This window comes from Rhamphochromis sp. 'chilingali', assembly GCF_963969265.1.
Source record: "Rhamphochromis sp. 'chilingali' genome assembly, chromosome: 10".
In the NCBI taxonomy this organism is placed as follows: domain Eukaryota; kingdom Metazoa; phylum Chordata; class Actinopteri; order Cichliformes; family Cichlidae; genus Rhamphochromis; species Rhamphochromis sp. 'chilingali'.
In genome coordinates, this window is record NC_137937.1 from 14948593 (window position 1) to 14973432 (window position 24840).

Genomic DNA, 24840 nt, shown 5'->3' on the forward strand with positions numbered 1-24840 from the left:
TCTCTCCTCTGTCTCTGTCTGCTTCTCTCTCCCTCCAAATCCTCCTCCCATCATCCTGCATTCTCTTACTGTTTTAGCTCTCTCACCCTCTCTCTCCACTACTTCCTTGCCTCTCCTTTGCTCTCCGGCTTGCTGCCACTGCTGATTTGAATAATTCAGCACAAGCCGGTATTCTCCAGGGCCCCATTGTCTGCGCGCGGCAGGAGAATGAGAAGGAGAGAGATAGGAGAAGAGGGAGAGAAGAGATAGGTGGGATTGCAGGGCAGTGTGTGTGTGTGTGTGTGTGCGTGTGTGTGTAAATGGAGAGGGTGGAGGGAAGGGTGGGGGGAGGGAGGTCCACGCTGCCTTCTTTCACCTAGCTGTGGCGTAAATCAGCACTAATGAGGTAGAGGAGGAATACCGAGGCCTCGTAACACACTACAGAAGCTTCTATTTTTTCCATGCAAACGCACTAACGCACACAGGTAGACACACATTTAGCAGTCTACATGCATACAATCACCCATAACCTTCATTGCTCTGCTGTGTTGTGGTTATTGACTTGTTGCTAACCCTCACTCCAGCGCTATCAAAAGGAGGAGGAACGCAAGCAGAGAGACAGAAATGTTGTCATAAGAACACACAGGAGAAAAAATGGCATTCGTTCTTTGCGTTTGTGAGTTGGCTTCAAATATAAAACACTTAAAAGTGAAACAGACCTTTTTAGTAATTGTTGTCATAAGAAAGAAACTTTCTGCCCTTTTGTTTTCAGCTGGAATGCAAAGTGTGAACAACTTGGTCCAAAGCAAATCCTGCATGTGCACAGCAGCTCTGTAGTGCAGATCTGCTCTCCCTCTCTGGAGGTTTTCTGATGTAACATATTTGTCCTGATGCTGTGACCATTTTAGTTTTTACAGCTGCTTGAGCGAGGACAATTTAGCTTCGTTTAGTGCAAAGAGGAGGTCTGTCTGCTTATCACATACCATAATTTGACTTTTCCACCCTTCTCAGAAATAGATAATCAGCTTCTGATTGAATCCTGAAAAAGTGGAGGCTGAAACCAAATGAGCACACCAGGCACAACAGATGCTCTCACATTCTGTCTCTTTTAGCTCCCTTTAACTTTGCTTTTAAAACCTTGATCTCCACTGCACATCTCATCTCCTGCCAGCCCTCCGTCTTACCATCCACCCACAGATTCTGATATTGGGGAGTGGGCCCAGAAACTGTCCCATCCATGAGAACTTTCCCAGACAACAGGCACCACACACTGGACTGAGATCAGCTGAATGCGACAAAGCTCCGGAGATTGTAGTCTACGCTGCTGCATCTTTACACCCAACTGGTGATTTGTTCCCATAAGAAAATATGTCAGTAATAGCTCCACCTTCATGAATATGGACCAATGTGGAAGCTTTGTACTGTCTACACAGTGACTTCAGTCAAGTACCTCTCTCTTAGGAGATGACATACTAGTCCGTCAGATGTAGGGTTTTTAGTTTCTCAGAAAAAAAGAAGAAGAAGAAGAAGAAGAAAAGAAAAATATATAATGTCTAGACATCAAAGGAATGACGCAAATGTTATGAAAGGGCTTTCTTTTGTAAGTCTTGTGAACTCGCTGTCAGGCATGGGTAAAATATGCATTTTAAAATGTTTGGAAGGGTAGACTCAAACCGAGTATTGCACATTATTTCTATCACATCTTCAGCTCTATATTTGGCTCCTGTGGGTGAGGAACTCAATAAAAAACAATGAGCATGGGGGAGGAACTGATTCCCTGGGTACATTTTATAACTGTAATAATATAATCTGGGGAACATTTATTGGGTTATTTATCTGAAATAACAAGCTAAAAACATGTTAGATAGGCTCAATTAAGCAGCGAATCACGAAAGCAACGTAATGCTGGTGCACTCTTTTTCTCTTATCTCAGTTTCTGCTTATTCGCTGCCCCCCCCTCCCCCCCAGCTCAGCTATTAAAAAGGCTCAACCAATAGCTGTTTGTTAGCCATCAGGAAAAGAGGAAGATTTTTACCTCACACCTAACCCACATGAGTGCAATGGTCAAATAATCAGCTTCTGGAGGATGCTTAACCAGTCCAACTTTATCCCTGGAATAATTTTAGTCAATGAAGGGAGGAAGGGGAGACTTTCACAGTTTGCACCCGCTCACTTTCGCTGCGGCCCCCCCATCACTAGTCTCGCCAAAAGCAATGGCTGGAGGAGGGTGGAATTCCTCAAGACTTACTGCCAATTGGGAAGGTTTGAAGACAGAAAAAATTATTTAAAAAAACAGCTGTATCAAATGTAAATGATGTTGCCTTACCTGTTGTGGGGATTATGTGTGGCTATTACTGTGGCTATTATTACTACGTGAAGAGAATTACAAATGTAGTCATCATCAAGAAAGAAAGCAAAAAAGAAACAAGGAAAGTAGAAACGTATTCAACATCTGTTTTGCAGCTGGGAGTATTTCTAAGGGACACCGGGAGAAAAAGGAATTAAACACAAGAAAGGGGGAGGTGGGGGGATCTCTGGGAAAGCTGGAAGAGAAGACAAACACGGGATCCAACATGGCTGGACTGGATTAAAATGGCTGGAGTAAAGAACACCTTTCTATTTACCCAGTTTGAACTTGCATGTCATACAGCTCTGATGTCTCTGCCATGATTAACTGGAATCTAGTGGAGAATTAGACTTCACATGCTGACCTTCTCTGGAAAAATGAGGTCATTTGCACCTTGAGCAAAGTTTAACATAATAAGTACCACGTTTACGGCAAATCGGGGGGTTCATGTCATATGCAGCTGGTGACAAATGCCAAACTACCCGCTTGATAGCCGCTTCCTAACAGCTATAAAATGGCAAAGAGCACAGACCACAAACACCAACAGAGTGTAGCAAAGCCCCAAGCCCGGCTCTACAGGGCCTGACAGTAATCAGGAGAAGAAGTGAGTGCTGAGGAAGTGTCAACAGAAACAAACCCTGTGCTTCGTTTGAGCCAGACTGAGCTGATAGCTCATTGCCAGTGGCATAATTTAGATGAATGGTGGGTGCAATCCATCAGAATCAGAGTATAGCTAGAGTTAGTATGAGCGCAAGGAGGAAGAGGAGGGGTGCGACCCTTTCCTGCGCTCGCCTGCCAGTAACGGTATCCCATTACCCTACACCTGTTAACAACACCAATCCCCTTGTATAAACAGTAAAGTGATCCACTCATTGAAGGCAGAGGGACAGAAAGAGACAGACGGTGGGATTGAGGTAGGAAGAGAATGCAGAGAATGGGACAGGAAAAAGAGGAAAGAGTAGATGAAGCAGTGGGGATAAAGAAATGTTTTCTTGTTTGATTTTAAAGAGACTAGCACCTCTGGACATGATGGATGAACCCAGGGTCTGGAGAGACAAGTCATGGACAGATGGCTCAGATGCAAACTCCAACAGCACTGCAGCAGCCTTTACAGTAAAGCAACAGGGACATCTAGTGGCACAGAGTGTAACTTCCCCAACGCTCTCAACGTGCATTTGGAACGTGCACTGATTTTATCAAAGCAGCTTTAGCTTGAAACATCTTTGAAAGGCATCTGTCTGTTTTCATTGATATGTGACAGGTGCAATTAAAAAGTTAGAGGCAACAAATCAAAATTAAATTCTTCATTTATAAACATAACCCTTGAAATTGTTTAAAATGTGTACACAACATTAAGTAGGCTGCATATCTGAGTATTTTGTCTACATTTTATTGTTGATTAAAGGAGTAGATGTCAGTTTTGTCATAGCAAAGGACGATATATTAAAAAAACAGGTTTATTTATGAATGAAAACAGCTGCTGTGTTCATTTCTTTCTTAAGTTTTTACATTCGGTTACGGCACAAGTCAACCACATTCCTCACCTACCTTTGCCACAGAGACGATCCCTCAGCAAAGAGACATTTAATGAGATACAGAGAAGAATTGTTAAAGCCACCAAGTTGCCACAGTCTTCCTCTGAAAGGCAACTTTTATGTGTGTTTATTTTATTGTTCCTGAATGGATGGCTCATGTGAAAAAAACCCTGAAAAAGTAACTTTTAGGTAAAAGCTATTGACTCAAGCGGTCGGCTAATTGCCCATTTTCAGGCAGTGAAAATAATGGGCAAAAAAATAAAGAGCCATCCAAATTTTGACTAAATTACCCTCCTATAGCTTGGGAAGGTATTTATAGTCAGAATAATAATAATAGTCAGAAAAACACAGCGCTGTGACCTGGCAGATTAGAAGGTAACCATTAGCGGTTTGATAGCTTCAGGGCAGTCGAGTATCGACCCGCATGTAGCTGCATGCTTTTGTCATTCTTGTTCACTGTCGGCTCTCTCTCTTTTCTTTTCTTTTTTCCTTTTCTGGAGAAGGAAATAAAGCTCTTTTCATGGCAGATGGCTGTTTTTCAGCTAGTTCTTCTCGGCTACAGTTTTACACCACTGACACAGATGAGGCGAGCTGCAAACAGCACATCAGGGCTTCAGGACTGAGGTGTGGACAGGCTCGCTTTCAGTGTTTCGGGAAATGTAGGTGTCTGTGGCATTGTCTGTCACACTCATCCTTTTATGCAAAATCTATTCCCTGTTTGGCTTGTGATACTTTTATTTTGGAATACTTATCAGCAGCACAAAGCCTTATTCAGATTCCTTCACAGGGTAAATGTCCAGTTCAAAATAATAATGCAGCAGCTGCACTGACATGCCCAAACATGCCAAAATTTATAAAAATGCATTTCAAGGAATCTGTTGAAGAGTCGATTATATCTTTGGGTCTTTGGGGAGTTTTATAAGGAAATGGCCAAAGTGGGCTAAGACTAAGTCATTATTCAGCCTGTGAACTTCTACATCATCATGTGTCGTAAAACTTTCAGCAGAGTGTGCGCTTGCACAAAAGCTTAAATTTGAATTGTGTGCGTCTTTGGGGTAACTTCTTAACAACAAACCCAGCGCAATTGTCTGGAGTCAAACTGTGACTTGTTCTTTAAATAGAAGCTCCAAAAAATCAGAGACAGGGAGAATTAAGGAGTGGGAAACCAGCGGGAGAGCAGGCGTTCAATCACTCCCCACGCAGAAGATATAAAAAGTCTCCAGTAAGAATTCGAATAAGTATAAATGTAACACACATTTCCAAAATGACCATCAGCTCTTTGCAGAGGGCCCAAATTTTGCATCTAAGACAAAAATGAAAAGCTGAAGAAAGTTGATAGAGAAGATGAAATGTGAGTGTAGAGCTCGCCGCTGTGTGCAACATTGTGCTTAAAGGTGATTCCTCTTTGGCTTCAGCATCGAGTCCTGCTGCCTACTGCCTTCACACCTGGCTTTTTTGTATGCACAAACAGGATATAATGAGTAAATAAGGGTCTCGTGAGCTTTAGAGGCCAGCCAAGATTTTTTTTCCTCAAGCTTACCAGCTGCTGTTTTTAGGTTTATATTTAGCGTAAAGATAAATGAGTGGTGTTAGTCTTCACTATCTCGTCACCATCAGATACCTGATAGTGGTTTCTTCCTGGTAAAAATGAGTTTGTGCTTACTCATTGGGGTTGTCGGATGGTTGGGGTTTTCTTTAAAATACTGTAGCGTGTTCACAGTACAAAGCACCTTGGACTATTTTTTTCTTGTAGTTTGAATTGAAAACCTGAATTGATTTAAGTCCAATTTTATCTATTTTGCAAACAAACAAAAAACAGTCAAATTGTGCTTTTCAACATGTCAAATTACAAAACTGGTGGACTAAAAGCTTAACAGTTTGCACAGGTAGTGAAAGTGGGGTGCTTTTAAGCTAAATATCACATTCATTTATAAAGCTATTAGAATTATTGTTATTATTTTTTATTTTATGGTGCAGTGAATGTGTAATAGCCTATTAGAGTTGATTACAAAGCAGCGGATACTGTGGGAACCTGTGACCTGCGAGGAAAATCATTCAGGAATATTTTAGCTTTAAAATGAAATATTTCCTATTCCAGCGCTAATGACAGTCCAGCTACCCCACCATCACCCCCTCCCCACTATCAATTCATCTTATCAGTCCACAGTATCACTTATCAGTGAGTTTGTGTAAATGGCAGTGTGTGGGAGAACAAGTGCTGCAGCTCAACTAACAGCATTCCTCCTCAAAGGAGTTTCTCCTGTCCTTCCTTCCTTCCTTCGTCCCCTCCCTCTCTCCTTTCACTCTCATATTGTGTCTCTAACGAGTCACGTCCTTCTAGCAATTATTATGAAATTAAAGCTATTTTCCACGGCCGATGTTTGCCCCGGTAATAACCACACCGAGATAGGCTTCATTCATTTAGCGTTTTAGTTCAGCTCAATTCCTGTCGCATTAGCAAGAGGAGCAAAATCAGAGTGTCACTCAGATATTCTGCTTAATGGTTTGGCGATGGCCTGGCCCCTTTTCTTTTTTTCCCCCTCCTTTTTCTTTCACGATCCCCCTAACCCTATCTCTCTGCCAATTACGCTGTTTAATCTATATGTAGATAATGGTGTCCAGGACCTCCCTGTTGAAATGTCAGGTGTGAAGAGGTTATTAGCTAACTTTTAATTACTGTCCATCATTCACCAGGCAGCAGGACAGATTGGTCTTCTCCAGCTGTCCGCTTATCTGGTCTCCGAGTTGGGTGGAGGTGTGGAAAAGAAAGACGTTTAGGAAGCACCAGGTCTTCCACTTAATATCACCATTTTTTTTTTTACATTATTAACTAGACTTAGTGTTTGGAAGGAAGACACAGAAGCGAGGAGACCAAGTAGATCATGTGTCATAGGGTTTAATAGAAGCTGTCCATAAGGTGAGTTGCTCAATGGAAGGTGACTGTGATGCTGTGATGGCACTGTATAATGTGCAAACATTTTGCAGAAAATGTGCAATCATTTTAGCATCAAAACAAAACAATCTCTGCTTTCCAAAAATCTGAAAATAGTTGGCGCTGGTTATCAGAAATGCCAGTCTACCGACACTTTGAACAACCTGCATTCTAGTTTAAAGTGAAGCTTAATAGAGATCAGCTAGATCATAAACGTTCCAGCACAAAAATATTTTATGAACTCCCCCCAGTTCATGTGTCAAAACCTATGTTGTGCGCTGAAAGACCAACAACCCCAGAGCCACAATTTAGTACCCCTGTCTTCAGCACTTGTACTTGCTCTGCTGTATTGCTCCAGCAGGGAAGCAACAGGATGACTAGTGCAGACAGATGCCAAGGAGAGTGGCCTTGGAATTGTCTGTGGAACTGTTGCCGGATATGGTGGAAGAATTGGACTCAGCGTTTCCCAGCAAGACACAACCGCTGAAAAGACTGATTTCTGATGGTTGGTGCGAGACCATTTGATTCAAGACTGTTGCACCTGTACATATAATGTATAAGTTGGACTTCTAGCCTGGTTTCAGTTTTAGTTCTCGTTGTTTCTTTAATGCCCTGGGTTTGCTTTACTGCTACGAGCACTCCTTTTTTTTAGCTGCTCTCTACCCGATGGAAAAGGAACTCCCTCTTCCTTCTGCTTGTTCCTCTTCTTTACATGTGTAACTTGTCTGCTTCTTATCCAGACTGAACTGAATAGGAAGTCTCCATTAATTTCCACATACATTTTTGCAAATGTATGTGGAAACAGGACACAGGTTGTAAAGGTTCTACAACACGACAACAGCGCACATACAGCAGGCCTGGAAATCACTTTTCCCCCTAAAAAATAGAAAACCTGAAGAATATTGTAACTAGATTCACGTCTTCATTCAGGAAGCAGCGACACGTAAAAATACACACTTGCAGCGAGAGCGATCTCTTTTCAGTCCTTGAACTGTCTTTCAGTGGTTTTACTATTTTAAGCTCTACAGGGCAGAGCACTGCTGATTACAGTGCCACAAAGAGAAATACTTCCCGGGCTTAGGTTTTCTTCTTCTTCTTCCTCGCCATCTTTTACAGCCTACACACACATTCCGCTGGAAGTAGCGGAGCTGTTATTTCAGCAGGCATCCTCCATATGATGGAGGCTCTGGTTACAGAGGGCTGCTTCTGGATCGCACACATAATTACGCACGCACACATGAGCAGTGTGCTAAGACATTCCTTATTTTATTCAAACAAAGAAGAAAACGGAAATGGATAATTGGTAAAAACTTGCAGAAATTCTGACACAATTAGATAATTGTGGAAATTACTGATTGCTTACATCAACACACACACGCACACAAGCTCTCGGTCTCTGCCTCTCTCTGTCTTTGGGACATAAATGTCTCTGTGGTATCCAAGCCTGTATAAACTTGAGCATTAGTGTGTTTTCAAAACTAACCATGCGCTAGAGGACATCATTAAGCCGATTAAGGCTTTTCATGCAAACATACCTGCCTTTGAACTGAGGTTTGTGTGATATTTAAGACTTTAAGTGGAGCCTCACTTTTCTGCGCGGGGTTTTGTGTGTGTTAAGACTCTGCTTTCAGAGCTCTGCGGTGAATTACCGCTGACCCATGAAGACCCCGGGCCCCCCAGCTTCTGCCTGTGGAAACCCCCCTGTCATCTGGATCACATTGGGCTCAAATGGGGGGCAGAGCAGAACCCAGTGTGTCTGACCCATGCAGATCAGGAGGATGCTGGAATGAAGGTCCACTGCGGTGTGTGTTTCGCTCTTTCTGTCTCTGGCGCAGACACACAAACCTGTATGACGTGATGGATCTAATGCACACATTACAAGCGAGTTTTAAAGCAATACACTCATATCCTACTAACATTACTAACCACTTTTGTTTCACCTTTGAGTTGTAACACACTTTGTGTATTTGTAAAATCAACATTGCTGAAAATGTGGTTTAAAAGGAATCATAAATGCAGTGTTTGAAGCAGGCCTGATGTAAATGTGAAGGAGTATCAACAGAATAGTTTGAAACATTGCCCCATCACAAATATGTGTCCGCTTGACTTAAATATAAGAAGAAACCTGTGCTAGAATTTACATCGTTTTTATCTCCCAACATGATGAGTTGCTGCCCCCTGCTGGAAGTTTGCATCCATGAAAACAATACAGTTATTTTAGACAGTTTGTATGTATGAATTCACAGGAGGAACATGGTGATCTGACTGATCAGCCAGACACATGCATAATATTTAAGTTAGTTTAGTAATACAACCACTTCCCACTTTGATGCCAGCGCTTCTCTGCCATTAATGATGATTTAAGGATCCATGACATTTCTTTGAGAGATAAAGTACTACAGGTATGTAAGCATTTCAAGATAAACAGAGCTTCATCATTTGACCTTAACCAGATCCTTTTTTTATACCTGAGCAGCTGTCAGAAACAAATACAAAAGATAAATGTTGAATGATGTCATCCCTGTTATCAGGTTAAAAAAAGGTTCTTGAATTCTTAAAGGTTGTTGAGGCACTGACACAATGAGTGTGTTGCAGTGTTTATGGGTCGTAAACACATATCGTTACACTAACACTCCTTCAGCTCCCAACAAAATGAACTAGTAGCTATTTACTTTATGCAAAATATGAAGCAATCTGGTCATTTTTTTCTATACTCATTGCTAATATTATTTATGTACGTATTTACAGAATATACATGCACATATACATATATTATGCATATATATTTATTGCTGATTGTGAATTAATAATAAATAATGTTACAAATCACTAGCAATATTATTTTCATTATTTTTGATGCAATATTGTCTACTTTATGGTTTATACATAGTATTTTATATTGAATTGGAGCTTATAAGATGCAATACCAATTGTGTTCTGATGGCCATTGTCTTCACATTTTAAAGCAATGTGTAACCTTGAGTGTCATTGCTAATCTGCGCTTGTTGCTTAAAACTAACTCCACGCCGTCTGTGACCGAAACAGGACAGGAAACACGGGCCCACAGACTTATGACGAAACGCTATGTTGCAAAAAAATTTATTAACTGGATACAAAGTTTTAGAAACAAAAGTTACAACATTACAAAAATATTCAGAAATTGTTCATGAAACAGTAAACGATACAATCACTATCAAATTATTGTTTTTAAACTTTATTAACACATTTTCTTAGACCTCCTGCTGTTCTTATGGACATTTTGCTTGTATTGCTTTTTTGTTCTTTTCAAAACATGATTTATGTCAGTGTAAACATTAATTAACATGCTGCTTCCACATAATACATAAACTGAGAGGTTCAAGGATTAGATTTAGGCTGCAAGAGTATTTGGAGGTTTTCGCAGTGCTCACTGCCAGTTTGCAACTTGTTTGCATTTCCACACAAATACACCTCTTGTACACACTCGCTCTTCTCTCTCCCTCTCACACACATTCAAGCACGTTGTTGAATTTCATTCTGTTAGTAAGTGACGCATCCCCTCGATGCTGGGGCGCTTCAACAATTCTGAGCAGAGAGTTATTGATTCTAGTTAATTTTTGTTAGGTTATGTGTTCATTAGTAGGTTAGTTTGTTAGTTTGTGGAGAGCTGTTCAACACTCTTCTTTTGGGTTAGTGAATTGTTTTGATGACTGTTGTTCATAGTAGGTCTGTCCAGTGGTATTGCTGGGCATGCTTTGATTTACTCAAAGTTTAGCAAAGAACAGCAAACAAAGACATTAGTAAGATGGACATTTACAGGATCAGGACTGTTAGTATCAGCACCAATCAGGAGTTAGCACTGAGGTGTGCTCAGTTTCTGTCTGACATCACCGCCCGAGCTGACAACAAGCCAGGCACTCACCTGCAGGTTGACCGCACTGAGCACGTACAAATGTAAAGGCTGACCTCTCTGAATCTGATCACAATCGTTTTTGCGATGATTGCTCGTAAGTGTGTGGTCAACCCAGTTTGATGTCAGCAGCTGTTCCCGCTTGTCTTTTCACCTTGAGCTTAATCGCTTTCTTTCCCTTTCCAAGTCCCGAAACCCTTCTTGACATGCTCAGTGCAACATTTTTCCCGACTTTAACGATTTATTTAAACTTCTAAAAGAAGGGATGCAAAATCATGCAAAGGAAGTATATGCGCTGCAGACCGCGGGCAGAAAGCAGAGGGTTAGTCAAGTTAGGGTTAGAAATGCCAGCCAACAGCATTCTCAATACAGGTTAGTAATCCTCCAACTGTTAGCACATATATTAGTACTGTTAGAGATTAGTGAGATACTGTTAGTACAACCCAGATGTGGGTAAAAATCTATTTACGCATAATTATTAGCATTTGCTGAAATTGGCTTCAGTGTGAAATGATAGGACTGCAGGCATCGGGACAACTTAATTAATGCCAGCGGGCATCGTTTAGAAAACTACAGACCATTAATTTCCAATGGCATCCTTGTGATCTAAATCAGCATAATAACTGCTACTTCAGTGAGGTTGTAACAAATGCTAAGAACCATTTGTAAATGTTGTTTTATCCCTTATCTGGTACATCCAGTGGCTAAAAGAATATAGGCCTGTTATTGAGTGTGCAGCTGTGAAAACAAAAACCACAGTAAAGCAGCTTTTAGCTTCAGGCCCGTTACAAATACATTTCATCTGACTGATAAGAGACACATGCAGACATACGTACAGGGTACATGCAAAGAAACACGTGCACTCACGTAGACACTCCCGTAACACACACACACACACACAAGTGTGATCAACTTTAGAGGTTTCCACACAAACAAAAACATACTGTGTGAATGGCACATTGGGAACTTGTCATTTTCACACAATTTAGCAGCTTTTTTTTTTTTTTTTCAAATATCAGAGCTTTGCACAAATCTGTCAGAGTAAACTCCAGCTATGAAAAGACACAAAATAGAGTCTTGGTGAAACACTGCTCGCTTTGACTGAAGTATCTTATATAGGAAGAAACCATCAGAGGGTTAGAAAGAGTAGAGGTCACCGCACGCGTCACTGTTTTTGAACAGCAAAATAAAGTCAGAGAACGGGCCAGGACGCGCTTATTACTTACAAAAGAAAAAAAAAACTGTATCAAATTATTCTGTACAACACCCATGAAATATCTCCCTGCTAAATCTGAGCACACTGATGTTGACCACGAAGCAACAAGTGAACTACTGTTTTCACTGATTTGCAAAAGCAGAAGTCATCTCTCAGTAGGGAAACACTGGAACACGGACTCGCTCTTCTGAAGGTGCAGGGCAGGGAAAATGGCACCATGTGGTCATCGCTGCAAGACAAGTCACAATAAAGGGAATTAGGATGGTATAGTGTAGTATAAAATAATATAGATATAGCGAATGATGGCATGATTACAAAGATATAGTTTTGTACTGGTTTGAAAAATATTGACAAATATTTCCTTTTCTACAAAAATCTTGAATAAAATCACCCGAGGGGCAGATTATGCTAATATGATTTGGTCACATGATCCAATTTGTGGTTTATCTCACCTCTTAACCATAATCATGAGAAAAGTACCATATAGCAAGCATAATAATAATAATAATAAATGTCAGTGATTAAGCACATAACTGATCTCCCACGTTCTATCTGGTCTTCATTTATCTGTCCTCTGTGCCAGCATAGAGGCTTAACACAAACACACAGAGACACACACTCACACAAAAGCATGACTGAGTCCATAAAAAACTGGCTCTGTATTTTATATTCATCGGCACTTATATAAGAAGTCACTGTGTACAATATAAAAGTGAATGTGGAGGAATAAAAGTCAGTGGTATAAATCTGTGGCTAGATCCTGTACCAGTCCATACGCAGCACAGTAGAGGGCAATGGAGCGAAGCCACCGGGAGTACAATGAAGTCCTGTCGAGCCCCCCCAACAATCTGCTTTTTCCATCGATGTAACTGGAGAAGAGCACACAACACAAAGCAGCAGAAAAAAGTGGGACACAACCCAACTGTCCTCACAAGATCCCCCAGGTACTGGTTGTTCTTTCATCTTTTTTTTTTTGTTTCTTTTTACTGCTTTATATTTAGTATCAGACACGGTGGACTGAAAAACACCCACTGTAAAAACATATGAGTCACTTAGGATAGGAGTCAGTAATATCAGTTATCTAAATGACTGAGTAATGCTATTAAATTTCCGTGTGACCTCCCTAGAGATGATAATGACGACAATCCAGTCTGTACACATAACCTGTCCTGCTGTTGGTTCCCTTCTGGATCCTCCCAGCATCCTGTGTGTCTCTGTCTGCAGCGCTGTGGATGAATCCACAGGGAGTACCTAAAAGGCAAAATACTGAGTCAAATGGACTTGTCTATATACTATATACTATGTATATACTTCATATATACTTCATATTAGATGTGACTCTAATATTAGAAGATCTAAGTTAAGGCTGGGACTATTTGACATTGCTCTTGGCAAATCAGTGCAAAAATAATGACTACAGCTTGTTCTCTGCAGATTAAAGACATATAGGGTAGGTTGCATCCTGCTGTATTGAGAGATGTATTGAGATTAAAAATAACTACAAGATTATTTTTCATATTCTATGGTAAACGAGTATACACCCTACAACCTACAAGACATATTCTCTATAATCTAGGCCCTCAACTGGAGGGATTAAAGGAGTTAGTGTTTGCCTAAAAACATAGATCTTATTAAAGGATTGGGAGGGATAGAGGGGGGTAAAAGTTGAATGCAACGGAAGAGCAGAATAATTGGAAATAAATTATCTTTTTTTTTTCCTACCAGTGATCTCCGGGATCCACGTCCACCTGTCACCAAACGATAAGAAAAGATCGCTCCTTCTTCGCCTTTTTTCTGCTTTCTTCGTCTTCCTCTACCAGGCTGACCGCAAGCCGATCAGACGGGAAAACAGGCGTCGTGTGTGTGCGCAGTGATTACGCCCGCACTGAAAGGCTGGTTGGATCGAGTGGCAGCACGCTACTAACACGAACCGCGGCTGTGCGTCCTCTCTATATGGCTGCCGAGCGGAGAGAAGCAGATGTGGGAGTGCCAACAACAGCTGCGCACTGACGGGAGTCCAGTCCACGGAAAATAGGATAAAGTGGAGTCGGAAGCCTCGGGACAAAGAACATGAGCGGAGGGTATTAATGAGAACAGTAACTTCTTTCACTCAGCGCGCAGACCTGAATTAATCGCTGGTCTCGGTCTCCAGCTGCTGCCACAGGTTTATGGTCTTTTGTATGCGCCCCCTTCATCCACCATCTGTGTTTCCCGGGCAACGAGAGGACTGCCTGCAGGCACCACCAGCAAGGCCTGCATGCAACCACCTCAAATCAAGGCACACTACAGTGCTGTGATTCTGCTTACTGTAACATAACCAGTGGTTGATGTTTCTTCATTGTTAGGTGCTTTCTACACGTACACACGCATAATCTCACACCTCTTCTTTCGCCTGCTTTTCATTCACTCATCCAAACTGGTGTTTGAACAATATTTCTTATCTTCTCGGTGCTGTGATTCAACACATTCAATTTCAAATAGCGGGTACTCGACTAAAAATGCCAAGTTTACCAGTAAATCTCAGCAAATAATAAAAGCTCTTAAAAAAACTGGACAATTGCCAACTAAATACTTTTTCAGACACCTAGCTATTATCTTGATTTTAGTTCATGAGCAAAAGAGCTCACATTAATCAGATTTAAGCGAGAAATTGCCACAAACGTAGTTTAATTTAGCCTTAATTTTCAGGTATTATTAATTAAAGGGCTTAATTATTTCAGAGCAAATCAATGGGAAAAATGGAAACAAGTTGTAAAAATCTCAAACTGGAACAACATTAGGCTGTGTGTTATCAATCATGAGCATAAAAGAGAATCCGATACAAGCTGTTAACCTCCGATAATTCTCAGAAAAAGAAATGAAAAGTTTCCATAAAACAAGAAGAACAAAACCGGTGAAGTGGTAAACGGATGAAACAAATAGTGTCTATCAAAGAGAAAAGCTTTAGAAAGAGGAACATATGTAGACGGGGACAAAGATCCTGACCCAAAGAATGTGGTTCTGCCAGGGGTTGGATCTCCTGGGCTGCCGGTGGAAGCGGGACACTGGCTTTTACTCTTGATTTTCCTGCCAACTAAATAAAATGCTGCTTTTCTGGATCAGGACCTGGAACATTCTTGACTGGCTGAGTTAATCAGCTGATCTCAGTTCAACTGGGCTGCATTCCACTTACTGAGGAGGAAGATTAGTCTGAGAGACCTGACAAGAAGCAAGAATGAGTTGCTTTCAAAACCACTTACACTTACATTATCTTTAAATTTAGAGTTTTCATGTTTGCTTTGTGTGTGTGTGTGTGTGTGTGGGGGGGGGGGGGGGGGGGGGGTGATGATCCTGTTTTCTGTTCTGTATGTCTCAGTTTTCCAGGTCATGGTAGGCTAAGGAGCTTGGGGGGGAAAAAACTCACTGGACTTCTTTACGTTTCGTGAAAATGTTTCATCTCTCATCCAAGAGCTTCTTGGACTTTAAGTTTCATGAAGGAAACATCTTCATGAAACTTAAAGTCCAGTTGTTTTCTGTGCCTTTAGTTCCCTGATTGCTTTAGTTGGTGAAAGGTTTATTAATCTCCATTTTGCATTCCCATTCTCGTTTATCTTCTATCTCTTTGTCAAATTCATGTCTCAGTCCTGGTCTCAGTGCTGGTTATTTCCTGTCTTATTTTGATAGTCTCTCGTCGTGTGCTTTCGCTTTGATTCTACTCCCACACACTTATTATCTGTTATTAGTTTGAGCTGTCCTCTTACCTGTTGCTTGTACCCTTGTTATCCTTTGTGAGCATATGTTGTCTCAGTCCTCTCTGAGCTGTGTCCTGGGTGCCTGCTTATCTTTGTGCTATTGTTGGAGTGTAGCAATAAAGCTGTTTTTTCAGTTTTATGCCTTTTGTTCCCAGTCCTGCACTTTGGGTTCAATTACTGAGGCCACACAGCAAATCTTGATTTTTTTAAAAAGTCATTTACATGATAATCATAACGTTGATGATTCATTAAAACTGGGATGTTTAACGTTTGTTTGTTTGTTTTCACAGTGTAGGTTATTTGAATTGTGATCACACTTTAAACCCACTGCATAGCTGTCAGTATAAAGCTGCCTAGTACGTCACTAAGAAAGGGTATTTACATTTCATTAATTCGACCTTGGTATCCACTTGATAAAACCCCCATCCAGCTGGAGGCGCCAGCTTGCGCGCTCACAGATGTTTGGCCTTCCTGAGTCGCCGTACCACTGCATGTACCTCGCTGCCCCAGCCGTGCGCGCGCTGGCGCGATTAGTATCATGGAAAGGAACAAACTGTGAAGCATCGCTGAATGTGACGTTATCCATGCATCAGCCAGCTCCGTCGGCTCTCTCGGGTCTGTGCCGAGTCACCGACTGTCTTTACCTGAGTAATGCCCGAGCGGCCGGTGATCCCCGCCAGGTGACTGGCTGCGGGATAACCTGCATCATCAACGTCACTGAGAAAAAGGGCAGCGTCTCGCCCCCTCCAGGGGTGGAGTACTTCCACATCCCGGTCTCTGATACCCCGGTCTCTCGACTCAGCGATCACTTTGACGAGGTGGCGGATAAAATCCAGGTTACAGCGGAGAGCAGCGGCCGCACGCTGGTGCACTGCAACGCCGGGGTGAGCCGCTCCGCAGCCCTGTGCATGGCTTACCTAATGAAGCACCGCGGCGTGAGCCTCCTAGAGGCCCACGGCTGGGTCAGGACCTGTCGCCCTGTCGTGAGACCCAATAACGGGTTCTGGAAACAGCTCATCCAGTATGAGGGCGGGCTTCGTGGTTGCAACTCTGTCCGCATGGTGTCCTCATCCATGGGAGAGATACCTGACATTTATGAAGAGGAGGCCAGGAATATGATGCCACTGTGAGGGAAGCACGCTTCTTTGTGTGTGGTGGGAAAGTGGGACATAATTTCACAATGATCTGCAGTGTGCTGGCCTTAACTGTAAAATCCTGTGCAGCCTTGAAAGGAAGCATAAACAGTGAATGCGTTCCCTCCAGGCCCTCATAATAATGGGCAGTTGTGCAGAGTAACAGTGAGCTACTGTATAATTTATGCCTGCCGTGGTTTTCCCATGGTGCATTTGGCCACCTCTTGCTTGATTATGTGAGATTTTTGGTGAGCTCAGGAACCGCTTGCAGATATAAACCCTCCATCATTCTGCAAAATGCTCAAACATCCAGTGAGAGTGAGATTTACCACAACACGTTTGTCATGAATGGGAGCTCTAAAGATAGGCTTGTAGTAGGCTTCTACTCAATGTGACTAAATGCTGCTCCACTGTCTGTTAATGATAAATGTTGTGGTATGTTGTTTTACCACAACATTTATCTGAAAAATTACAGGATGTCATATTAAAGGATTCAAAGCTTATAAAATACAACAGAATAAATGAGTGATTGCTATTCTCATTGAGTTATTCCACATAAAATTAACCAAATCCCTCAATAAGGCAAATAGTATCATCTGAACTATTAAGTTCAGATGATACTGATCGAAGAAAAATGGCAGCCATGAAATTCTCTTGAGTCATAAGGAATCATTGCTGGAAGATGATCCTAGTATCAAAATCGTGGCTCAAAGAGTTGGCAGTTTGTCTTGTAACCGGAAGGTTGCCGGTTCGAGTCCCAGCTCAGACTGTCTCGGTCGTTGTGTCCTTGGGCAAGACACTTCACCTACCGCCTACTGGTGTTGGCCAGAGGGGCCGATGGCGCGATATGGCAGCCTCGCTTGTCAGTCTGCCCCAGGGCAGCTGTGGCTACAACTGTAGCTTGCCTCCACCAGTGAGTGAATGAATAGTGGTATTGTAAAGCGCTTTGAGGGCCCCGAAAAGCGCTATATAAATGCATTATTATTATTAAAATGTAAAGTTTACACATTGTACTTTTGGGGGGGGGGAGATGAGTCATCAGAAAAACATCCAGGTTATCGGTTCTTGTTTCTGTTATTCTGCGTCACTGATTTGAAAATAGTTTGTTTGTGGTCTTGGATCTGAGCTTAAATACGTTTTTCAACTCTGAAAGTTTAATGTGGCCATCTCATGTATGTAAAGGGGAGGGATCAAAAGTGCTGGGAGACTCATGTCAGATATCAGATTATGTACTTTGAGACCCTGTAACTCAGAATGTTCATAATAACAATAATAATAATAATCTAGAAAGTTTATGCATGAAAAACAAAGTCAGCTGACTCTGAGGGCTCAGGTGGAAGCTCTGATTCAACACTCACTTTGCTTTTAAAAATGTTCAGAAACTCCAATAAACTCTTTGTATACTTTTTATGTGGATCAATTGTACATTTAGATAAAAGTTAAAGTCCTGCATTCACAGCGTTGCTAACTGAACTATTTAACATTAATGCTTTGATACTTTTTACTCTCAAAGTCAAAATAAGAGCTGTGACACTGAAGGCTGTTAACAAGTCCGACTCAACTGAGACAAGACAGTAGAAAAAGCATTTCTTTTCCAATAAGCATACAACTGAGCTGGCTCACCTCTCACCCTAATGAGCAAGAAAGCTTCTTTTTATTGTTCTTTGTGTTTTTATTTTTTAAATGGACAGTCACTCCTTACAACAGAGAAATAAAGTCTACATGGCCATGATGTTTTCTAGCTAATTACAGTGCTTCATTAAACAAAACAAAAAAAGATAATTTCACTTAATTCTTTAATAAAAATATACATTTTCATACCATAATATGGGATTCCTTAAGTCAAAAGAAAACAGCTCTATTTCTTACACAATTAGCTTTACGTGCCCGCCACCTGCAACGAACAGCGAGGAAACTGAGGAAAACGGGTACAATATCTGAGCGACGCCACGGATCACAGTAAAACTCATTCACAACTTGGCACAAGTCTGTCATTTCTTTTAAACATAAACACACATCTGTTACAGAGTAAATGTGAAATCTTTATATTTAAGTGGTCATCCCCGAGACACACATGTAGTGGTACAACGTAAAAATATTCTTCTAAACCACAGACATGATGGATAGATTTCAGATCTTTAAACACCACTTTGAAAAAGACTGGTCGTCTCGACATACTGTCTGAAATAAGAGATTAGCATGCGCACCCAGTAAACCTAAGACAAGTCTCAATTTTTAAAAAGGAGTAGTCGGCCATCATACGGTTGCTCCCTTTATGCCACGAGTTTGCATCACAGCATTGACAGTACGTTCATCTCTGCATCCAACACAAACCTACAGCCAGCTTAGTGTTAATAAATATAGATTCCAGCCTTAAGCAGCGCATCGCTAATCGTGCACTTAAGTAGTCTTGAACAAATGGAAAAAAGTTCACGCGAACGCCCGCTTAGAAAGTCTTACAAACAAAAACGAAAAAAAAAAGATGGTTTTAATTTTTTTTTTTTTTTTTTAAATTAACCATCAAAGTGTCTTTTTTAACTTTCAAATGTCAGATTCTGTTCTGCAATCAGTTTATCGTAAACATTGTAATATTGTACCGGTGCATCAATGAGCTGCTGCCCACATAGGGTGATTTAGCGTAGGTAGAACAGTTTAATAAGGAGCAACCTCTAATAACAAGTCTGGTAATGAAGTTATATTTGGGAAACTGCTATAAAACACTGTTTACACAATCACCACACACTAACTTTGTAGTCCTCATTGATTCTACATTCCACCTTAAAAGCAAAGATGTGCTTTCCGATATTTGTGCCAGGCTGTGGCTGTATTTAGCATGCAGATATGAGAGCAGTGACTTTTCCTTCTTCCATGGTTATATTTAAGCCATTACCTCCTTCTGGATTACGGTTGTTACAACATTCACATGGCCTACACTGCAGAGTCTGACCTCCAATATGACACTTTTACATCTTAATGAAATCTTGATGTATTTTTTAAACTCTAAAAGACATTTTTAACAACCGCAAATAAAAAGCACATTACAGTATTTTACAACGATTCAGATGGCTTATTTAAGAGTAAGGCTGGAATTTGCTACTTCAACATCCTGAGCAAGGACCTTTGTCAGGCCAAACTACAAGTGAAATAATGACACAAGTGCAAAAACGGCATGCCTATTTTACCTTCATTGCACTTCCCCCATTCCCTCAATAAGGCAAATCGTGTCACCTGCATAGTCATGCAATAAACATCTAAAAAGGTCCAAAATAGAAGAATGTTCATTTAACCCGAGGTGTAACCCAGAGTACTTCAGTAATATATCGAACACCGGTATCTGCACTCCTTCATTTCAAACAGCCAACAGCTGGCTTGAGATCAAATCTGAAAGAAAAGAAAGAATCGAAAAGTTACAACATTTCTTGAAAAGAGCCGCAGAGAAATGTATTTCTTTATAAAAGTCACTCACCTGCTGTTGCAATTTTTGGTATTCTGTGGACTTAGGTCGACGTGCGGCTCTGGATTGCTTTCCTTCCAAAACAAAGGCGATTATCTGGTGGCGAAAAAAAAGATCAGGCAAGTCTGGTTTGGACTGCTGTAAGATGTCTGATTTTCAAAATAAGGATAGTTAAGCTAGCCAATGTTAGAACTGAGTGTGCTACACATTAATGGACAACTAAGTTAAAAAAAAAAAAAAAAAAAAAAAGCTTTAGCTAATGTAAAAGTGGTTTTCAGCATTAAACCAGAACAGCTGGGAAATGTGTTTCTTTCCTTAAGCTCAGTGGAGAAATTTACACAACTCTCAACGTAATTGTTGTGTGTGTTCTACACAGGAAATGACCTGCGCCTCAAAAGGCAACCACAGGTGCCAAATATATTTTAGGCTCAAAGTTCAAGGTTCAAGGTGCAGTTTATGTTAGTTTAAACACCAGAGTCAAACTTTAAAGTTAAATTTAAAAAAAAAATCTTTTTCTATGTGTGTATTTGGGTACAAGACTTGGGACATCAAGCCGGTCTAACAGCAAAAGTACCTTGCGCTTGTTGTGGTAAGTGATGTAGAGCACTGCCACCAGCACAGCTGCAGAAACGAGGTAGGCGAAGAAATGGCTGCTTTCCCCGTTTTCCATCATTTTGGATGGGTCGTATGGAACTTTCACCTCTTTTCTTTTAGTCTGCTCCACACCATCCTTTCCTTGCTCTTCGCCATTAGCATGGTTTGGTGTTTCCTCATTGTCATCTATCCCATCGTCCTCGTCTACATCACCTCCTTGGAATTCCTCCATGGTGCTCAATTCATCTTTAAGTTTCTCTGTGGATGTGCTTTCAATTGGCTTTTTTTTAGAATCGTTTTCTGTAGGAGCTTGGGCTTGTGGACTTACTTCTTCTTTGTCTTTGGTTTCAGGCTCCGCTTGGTTGGTTTGCCCATCTGTCTTATTGGGCAGCTTGTTTTTCCCTTGGGTTTGCGGACCAGAATCCTGTTTTCCATCGTGCTCATCATTTCCATCCTCCTGTTGTTTTTCAGTTTGATTCTGTGTATCTGTTTCAATTCCTGCGCTTTCCGGATTTTTCTCGACCGCCTTGGGCTGTTCAGCTGATGTACTCACACCCTTCGTAGGTGAGCTTAGTGACTCTTCAGGTTTTGATACGTTAGCCGCCTTTCCGGTGTGGTTACCAGACACGCTTGACTGAGATTGATCTGTTCCATTTGTATCTTTTACTGGTGGGCTTTTTGCATCTGGGGAGACTTCACCCTGTGCTGAATACAAAAACAAGAGCCTCAGTATTAATGGAATGTTAAATGTGTTAACTGGGATTTTGAATTAACTATTTATTACATTACATGCACATCTGCTTGTTTATCCTCACTACTTATTTCTTCCAGTGCAAACCTCTGAAATATTATTTAATCTATTTTTCTCTTCTCTCCCGATATCTTCGTAACATTTTTCTTGTCAGCTTCCTCCAAGTGATTACATTAAATGGGATTACTCAATTACATAATTGAATCATGTCTGCCATGAAAAAGATTGGCAGCAAAACATTCCAGAAATCAAAGGACAATATAGCAGACGTGGATAATACTAGACTGTGACAGTGACCACTGACACTTTGAGTACATTTGCTTACATATGTGACATACTGCGTAGACCTACTACTATAGGACTAATACACCAGTTATCAAGGCTGGATTACCCACTATGCAAAGCAAAAGGTCAGTGGGCTACAATATGTCAGCTGACCTCATTAATTTGTTAGGTTGACTACAAAATCATACAAAAACACAAAGATATAAGCAACACGCACTAGGAATCCAGTATTTTTTATCATCCTGATTTTCAACTGGGCCAATAATCAGCAGAGTGAACACTATATGCCATTAGTATTTGGTCACATGACTTGTGTGGATCAGTGGTGCAGACCATGATTAACAGATAAATAATGCTGAGATTTTTTTTACTAAAAGAATGTAGATCTGTACAATAAGTTATAATTCATGAGTAATTTTCTTAACATTATGCTACGGACAAAATGATCCAACAGTGTCCACAGTTTTATCCAGCAGGTTTGGAAATATATGTAGTAGAGACCAACTGATTTATTGGTGGGTCAATATTATCAGCCGATACTGGCACTCCACCTATCCTGTTATAAAGGTTGATTAAAGAAAGTAAAGAAGAAAAAGGTAGAAACACCCTTTAATCGTGTTAGGAGTCTTAATGTTGCATTGTTTGCCAACTAAAGGGCAGTCTACAACTTCCCTGTTGGCAACAGGTACCACAAAATCAACAAGCAACGTCAGGCAGAGCTTAGGCGAGTAAACAAATAAGTGCATAACAAATGTCAGGGAAATCTCTTTAAGTTTCATGTGTCTGAAAAATAAACTATATATATTGGCCAATATATCCGAATATTGTCGGGGTTTTTAAATCATAACCAAATATTGGTATGGATATATCGCCTGTGTCAGTTGGCCTCCAGTTGGGAGGAATTACGCCAGATTACGGTGAAAACCTTGTATGTGAATCCATATTTTGCTATATTCACTGTAAAGACAGGGAATATTATGCACAGATGTGTATAGTAGAGTACAGCACAAGTACACATTCCCCTGCAAGAGATCACAATAAGTTAATTATATCGCAAAAGTGAAGCGGTGAAGGAAAAGGAGACTGGATGAGCGCAATCCCTCCCAAGCTCTTAAGAAGCAGAAGGATATCCTATTCACGTAACACCTGTGAGCCAACCTGTTAAACCGGACCGACTGCTCAAGGAGGATGAGGAAAAAGTCAAGATTATTAAAATAACAGAAAAAGCTCAAATAAAAAACTAAACTGAATAAATAGCACCTATTATGCAATTAAAAATAAAAATAAAACATTAAAATTTACAGTTTTAAAAAATGTCAACACATTAACGTGGCAATATATACGAGTTTTTATTACTCATTTTATTGTTTTATTATTCTTTTTATTTATTTATTTCTACAGTGGTGTAAATCAGTCTATTCTCCTTTCTCCATTTAAAAAAAAGGACTGTTTTGACATATATCGCCTATCATCTTTATCAGGGATTGTGGGGAATTCCATAAGTGCTCAACCAACGCAGGCCTAAAGCCAAATAAAAACGCAAAAACAAAACTCGACTCACCTCCGATGGAGCTGAAACACAGGAATATTGCAGATATAGTGAGCAGCAGCAAAGCCGTCCTCATCGTGTCGGCTGTGTCCACACGCCAAAGAAACGCGACCCGAATCCGTCTAATTTCAGCTGCGTCTTCTCAGAGCTCACGACGCAATCCGAGCTGACAAACGCAGGCCGACAGGTTCAAGAGGTTTGACAGATCCGGCCTGCTTCCGTGTACGAGCTGGCATTTCTCTTCTTCTGCGATTGTAAACACGTGAGTGAAGTTTAGTGCCACCTAGAGGCTACATGCTTTTATAACAAGAACGTGCTGACGGAGAAAGCGTGGCGATTGTGGTTTCATTACTTTCACGTCCTTCTTATTGTGCAGTTTTATCATTTCAGCTGCCCAGCTCAGCCTGTGACACCGCTGAATCTCTAGAGCCCATCTATGGTAGTATACGGCACGAAATCATTATACTTTTGTATTTTTTGATTCAATATTATGATTTTATTTCGTCTCAGCTCACTACCAAAGTGGATCTGCTTGTTTAAGTTGGGTTTGCTTTTGTTTTGTTTTTTGTTTGTTTGTTTTTGCGGGGGTGGGGTAGTTGTGGGGCGAGATTTGACACGTTCAAATGAGGTGTTACAATAGAAAAACCTTTCAGTGTCATCAAACATGTGCACCTCGCCTTGCTTCTTTTGTTGGAAAGCCATATTAACAGACACTAACACTAATCTGTATTTCTCTCTTTTTTTTTAAGTCAATCCGTCTATTTTCTTCCACTTATCGAGTTCAGGGTCGCAGGGTGGGCGGGGCCAATCTTTTGTATGGCTAACACAGGCACAGAAAAGCATTCACATTCACACCTATGGGCAATTTTAAATGACCAATTAACCTAATCACATGCATGTCTTTAGACTGTTAGGGGAAGCCAGAGTACCGGGATGTAGATAACGTGCAAACTCTGTAAAGAAAGGCTTCACAGGACCTGTGGCTAACAGTGGTGACCATACAAGATACAGTTATTTTATATTTATTATTTTTATTTACTTATAGCTTCTTCTTTTTTTCAGCTTACTTATAATCAATTATAATATCTTTGGTGCTTAAATTATGATAAAGACGTGTCACTATAGGTTAAGGGACAGTTTTTCATGTCCTGCTCCCAGTCATAGTGTCTCACCATTGTTGTAACAGAGAAAAGGAAAATCCCCCCGTTTCCTCCAAATATGCCTGCAGGTATTACTGTATTTAATTCCATATATGTATAAAGACAGGGATGTTCGAGGCAGCTCTGTCTTTACTCGACTTGGTTTAATTTAAAAGCTATGTGGAAACCACTAAAATTACACACATTACACAAATTTAGGGCACGCCTATTTGACCTCATGAAAAAAAAGTTGTGTTTATTATTCTCAATGTCTTTTATCCACCATAGAAGAAGAGATGGGGGTCT

General features: G+C 40.8%; 2 protein-coding genes and 1 long non-coding RNA gene across 3 annotated transcripts; 1 reads left to right on the top strand and 2 right to left on the bottom strand.

The window, feature by feature from the left end:
- Positions 1-11417: 11417 nt before the first annotated feature.
- On the bottom strand, positions 11418-15057 carry LOC308404709. The gene is made up of 3 exons (XR_013973178.1): positions 13621-15057; positions 12665-13149; positions 11418-12127 (listed from the first exon to the last, which is right to left on the bottom strand). It is a non-coding gene; the product is annotated as an uncharacterized lncRNA (long non-coding RNA).
- Positions 15058-16089: 1032 nt separating this feature from the next.
- Positions 16090-18170, top strand: LOC308404708 (dual specificity protein phosphatase 18-like). Its single transcript, XM_080894869.1, has one exon. It carries the CDS (start codon positions 16121-16123, stop codon positions 16757-16759), a length of 639 nt encoding a protein of 212 aa, XP_080750995.1. The 5' UTR covers positions 16090-16120; the 3' UTR covers positions 16760-18170.
- A 1000-nt stretch (positions 18171-19170) lies between these two features.
- tgoln2 (trans-golgi network protein 2) lies at positions 19171-23604 on the bottom strand. The gene is made up of 4 exons (XM_080894868.1): positions 23408-23604; positions 20791-21515; positions 20229-20312; positions 19171-20143 (listed from the first exon to the last, which is right to left on the bottom strand). The coding sequence occupies exons 1-4, from the start codon at positions 23469-23471 to the stop codon at positions 20138-20140; spliced, it is 879 nt and encodes a 292-aa protein (XP_080750994.1). The 5' UTR covers positions 23472-23604; the 3' UTR covers positions 19171-20137.
- Positions 23605-24840: the final 1236 nt, after the last annotated feature.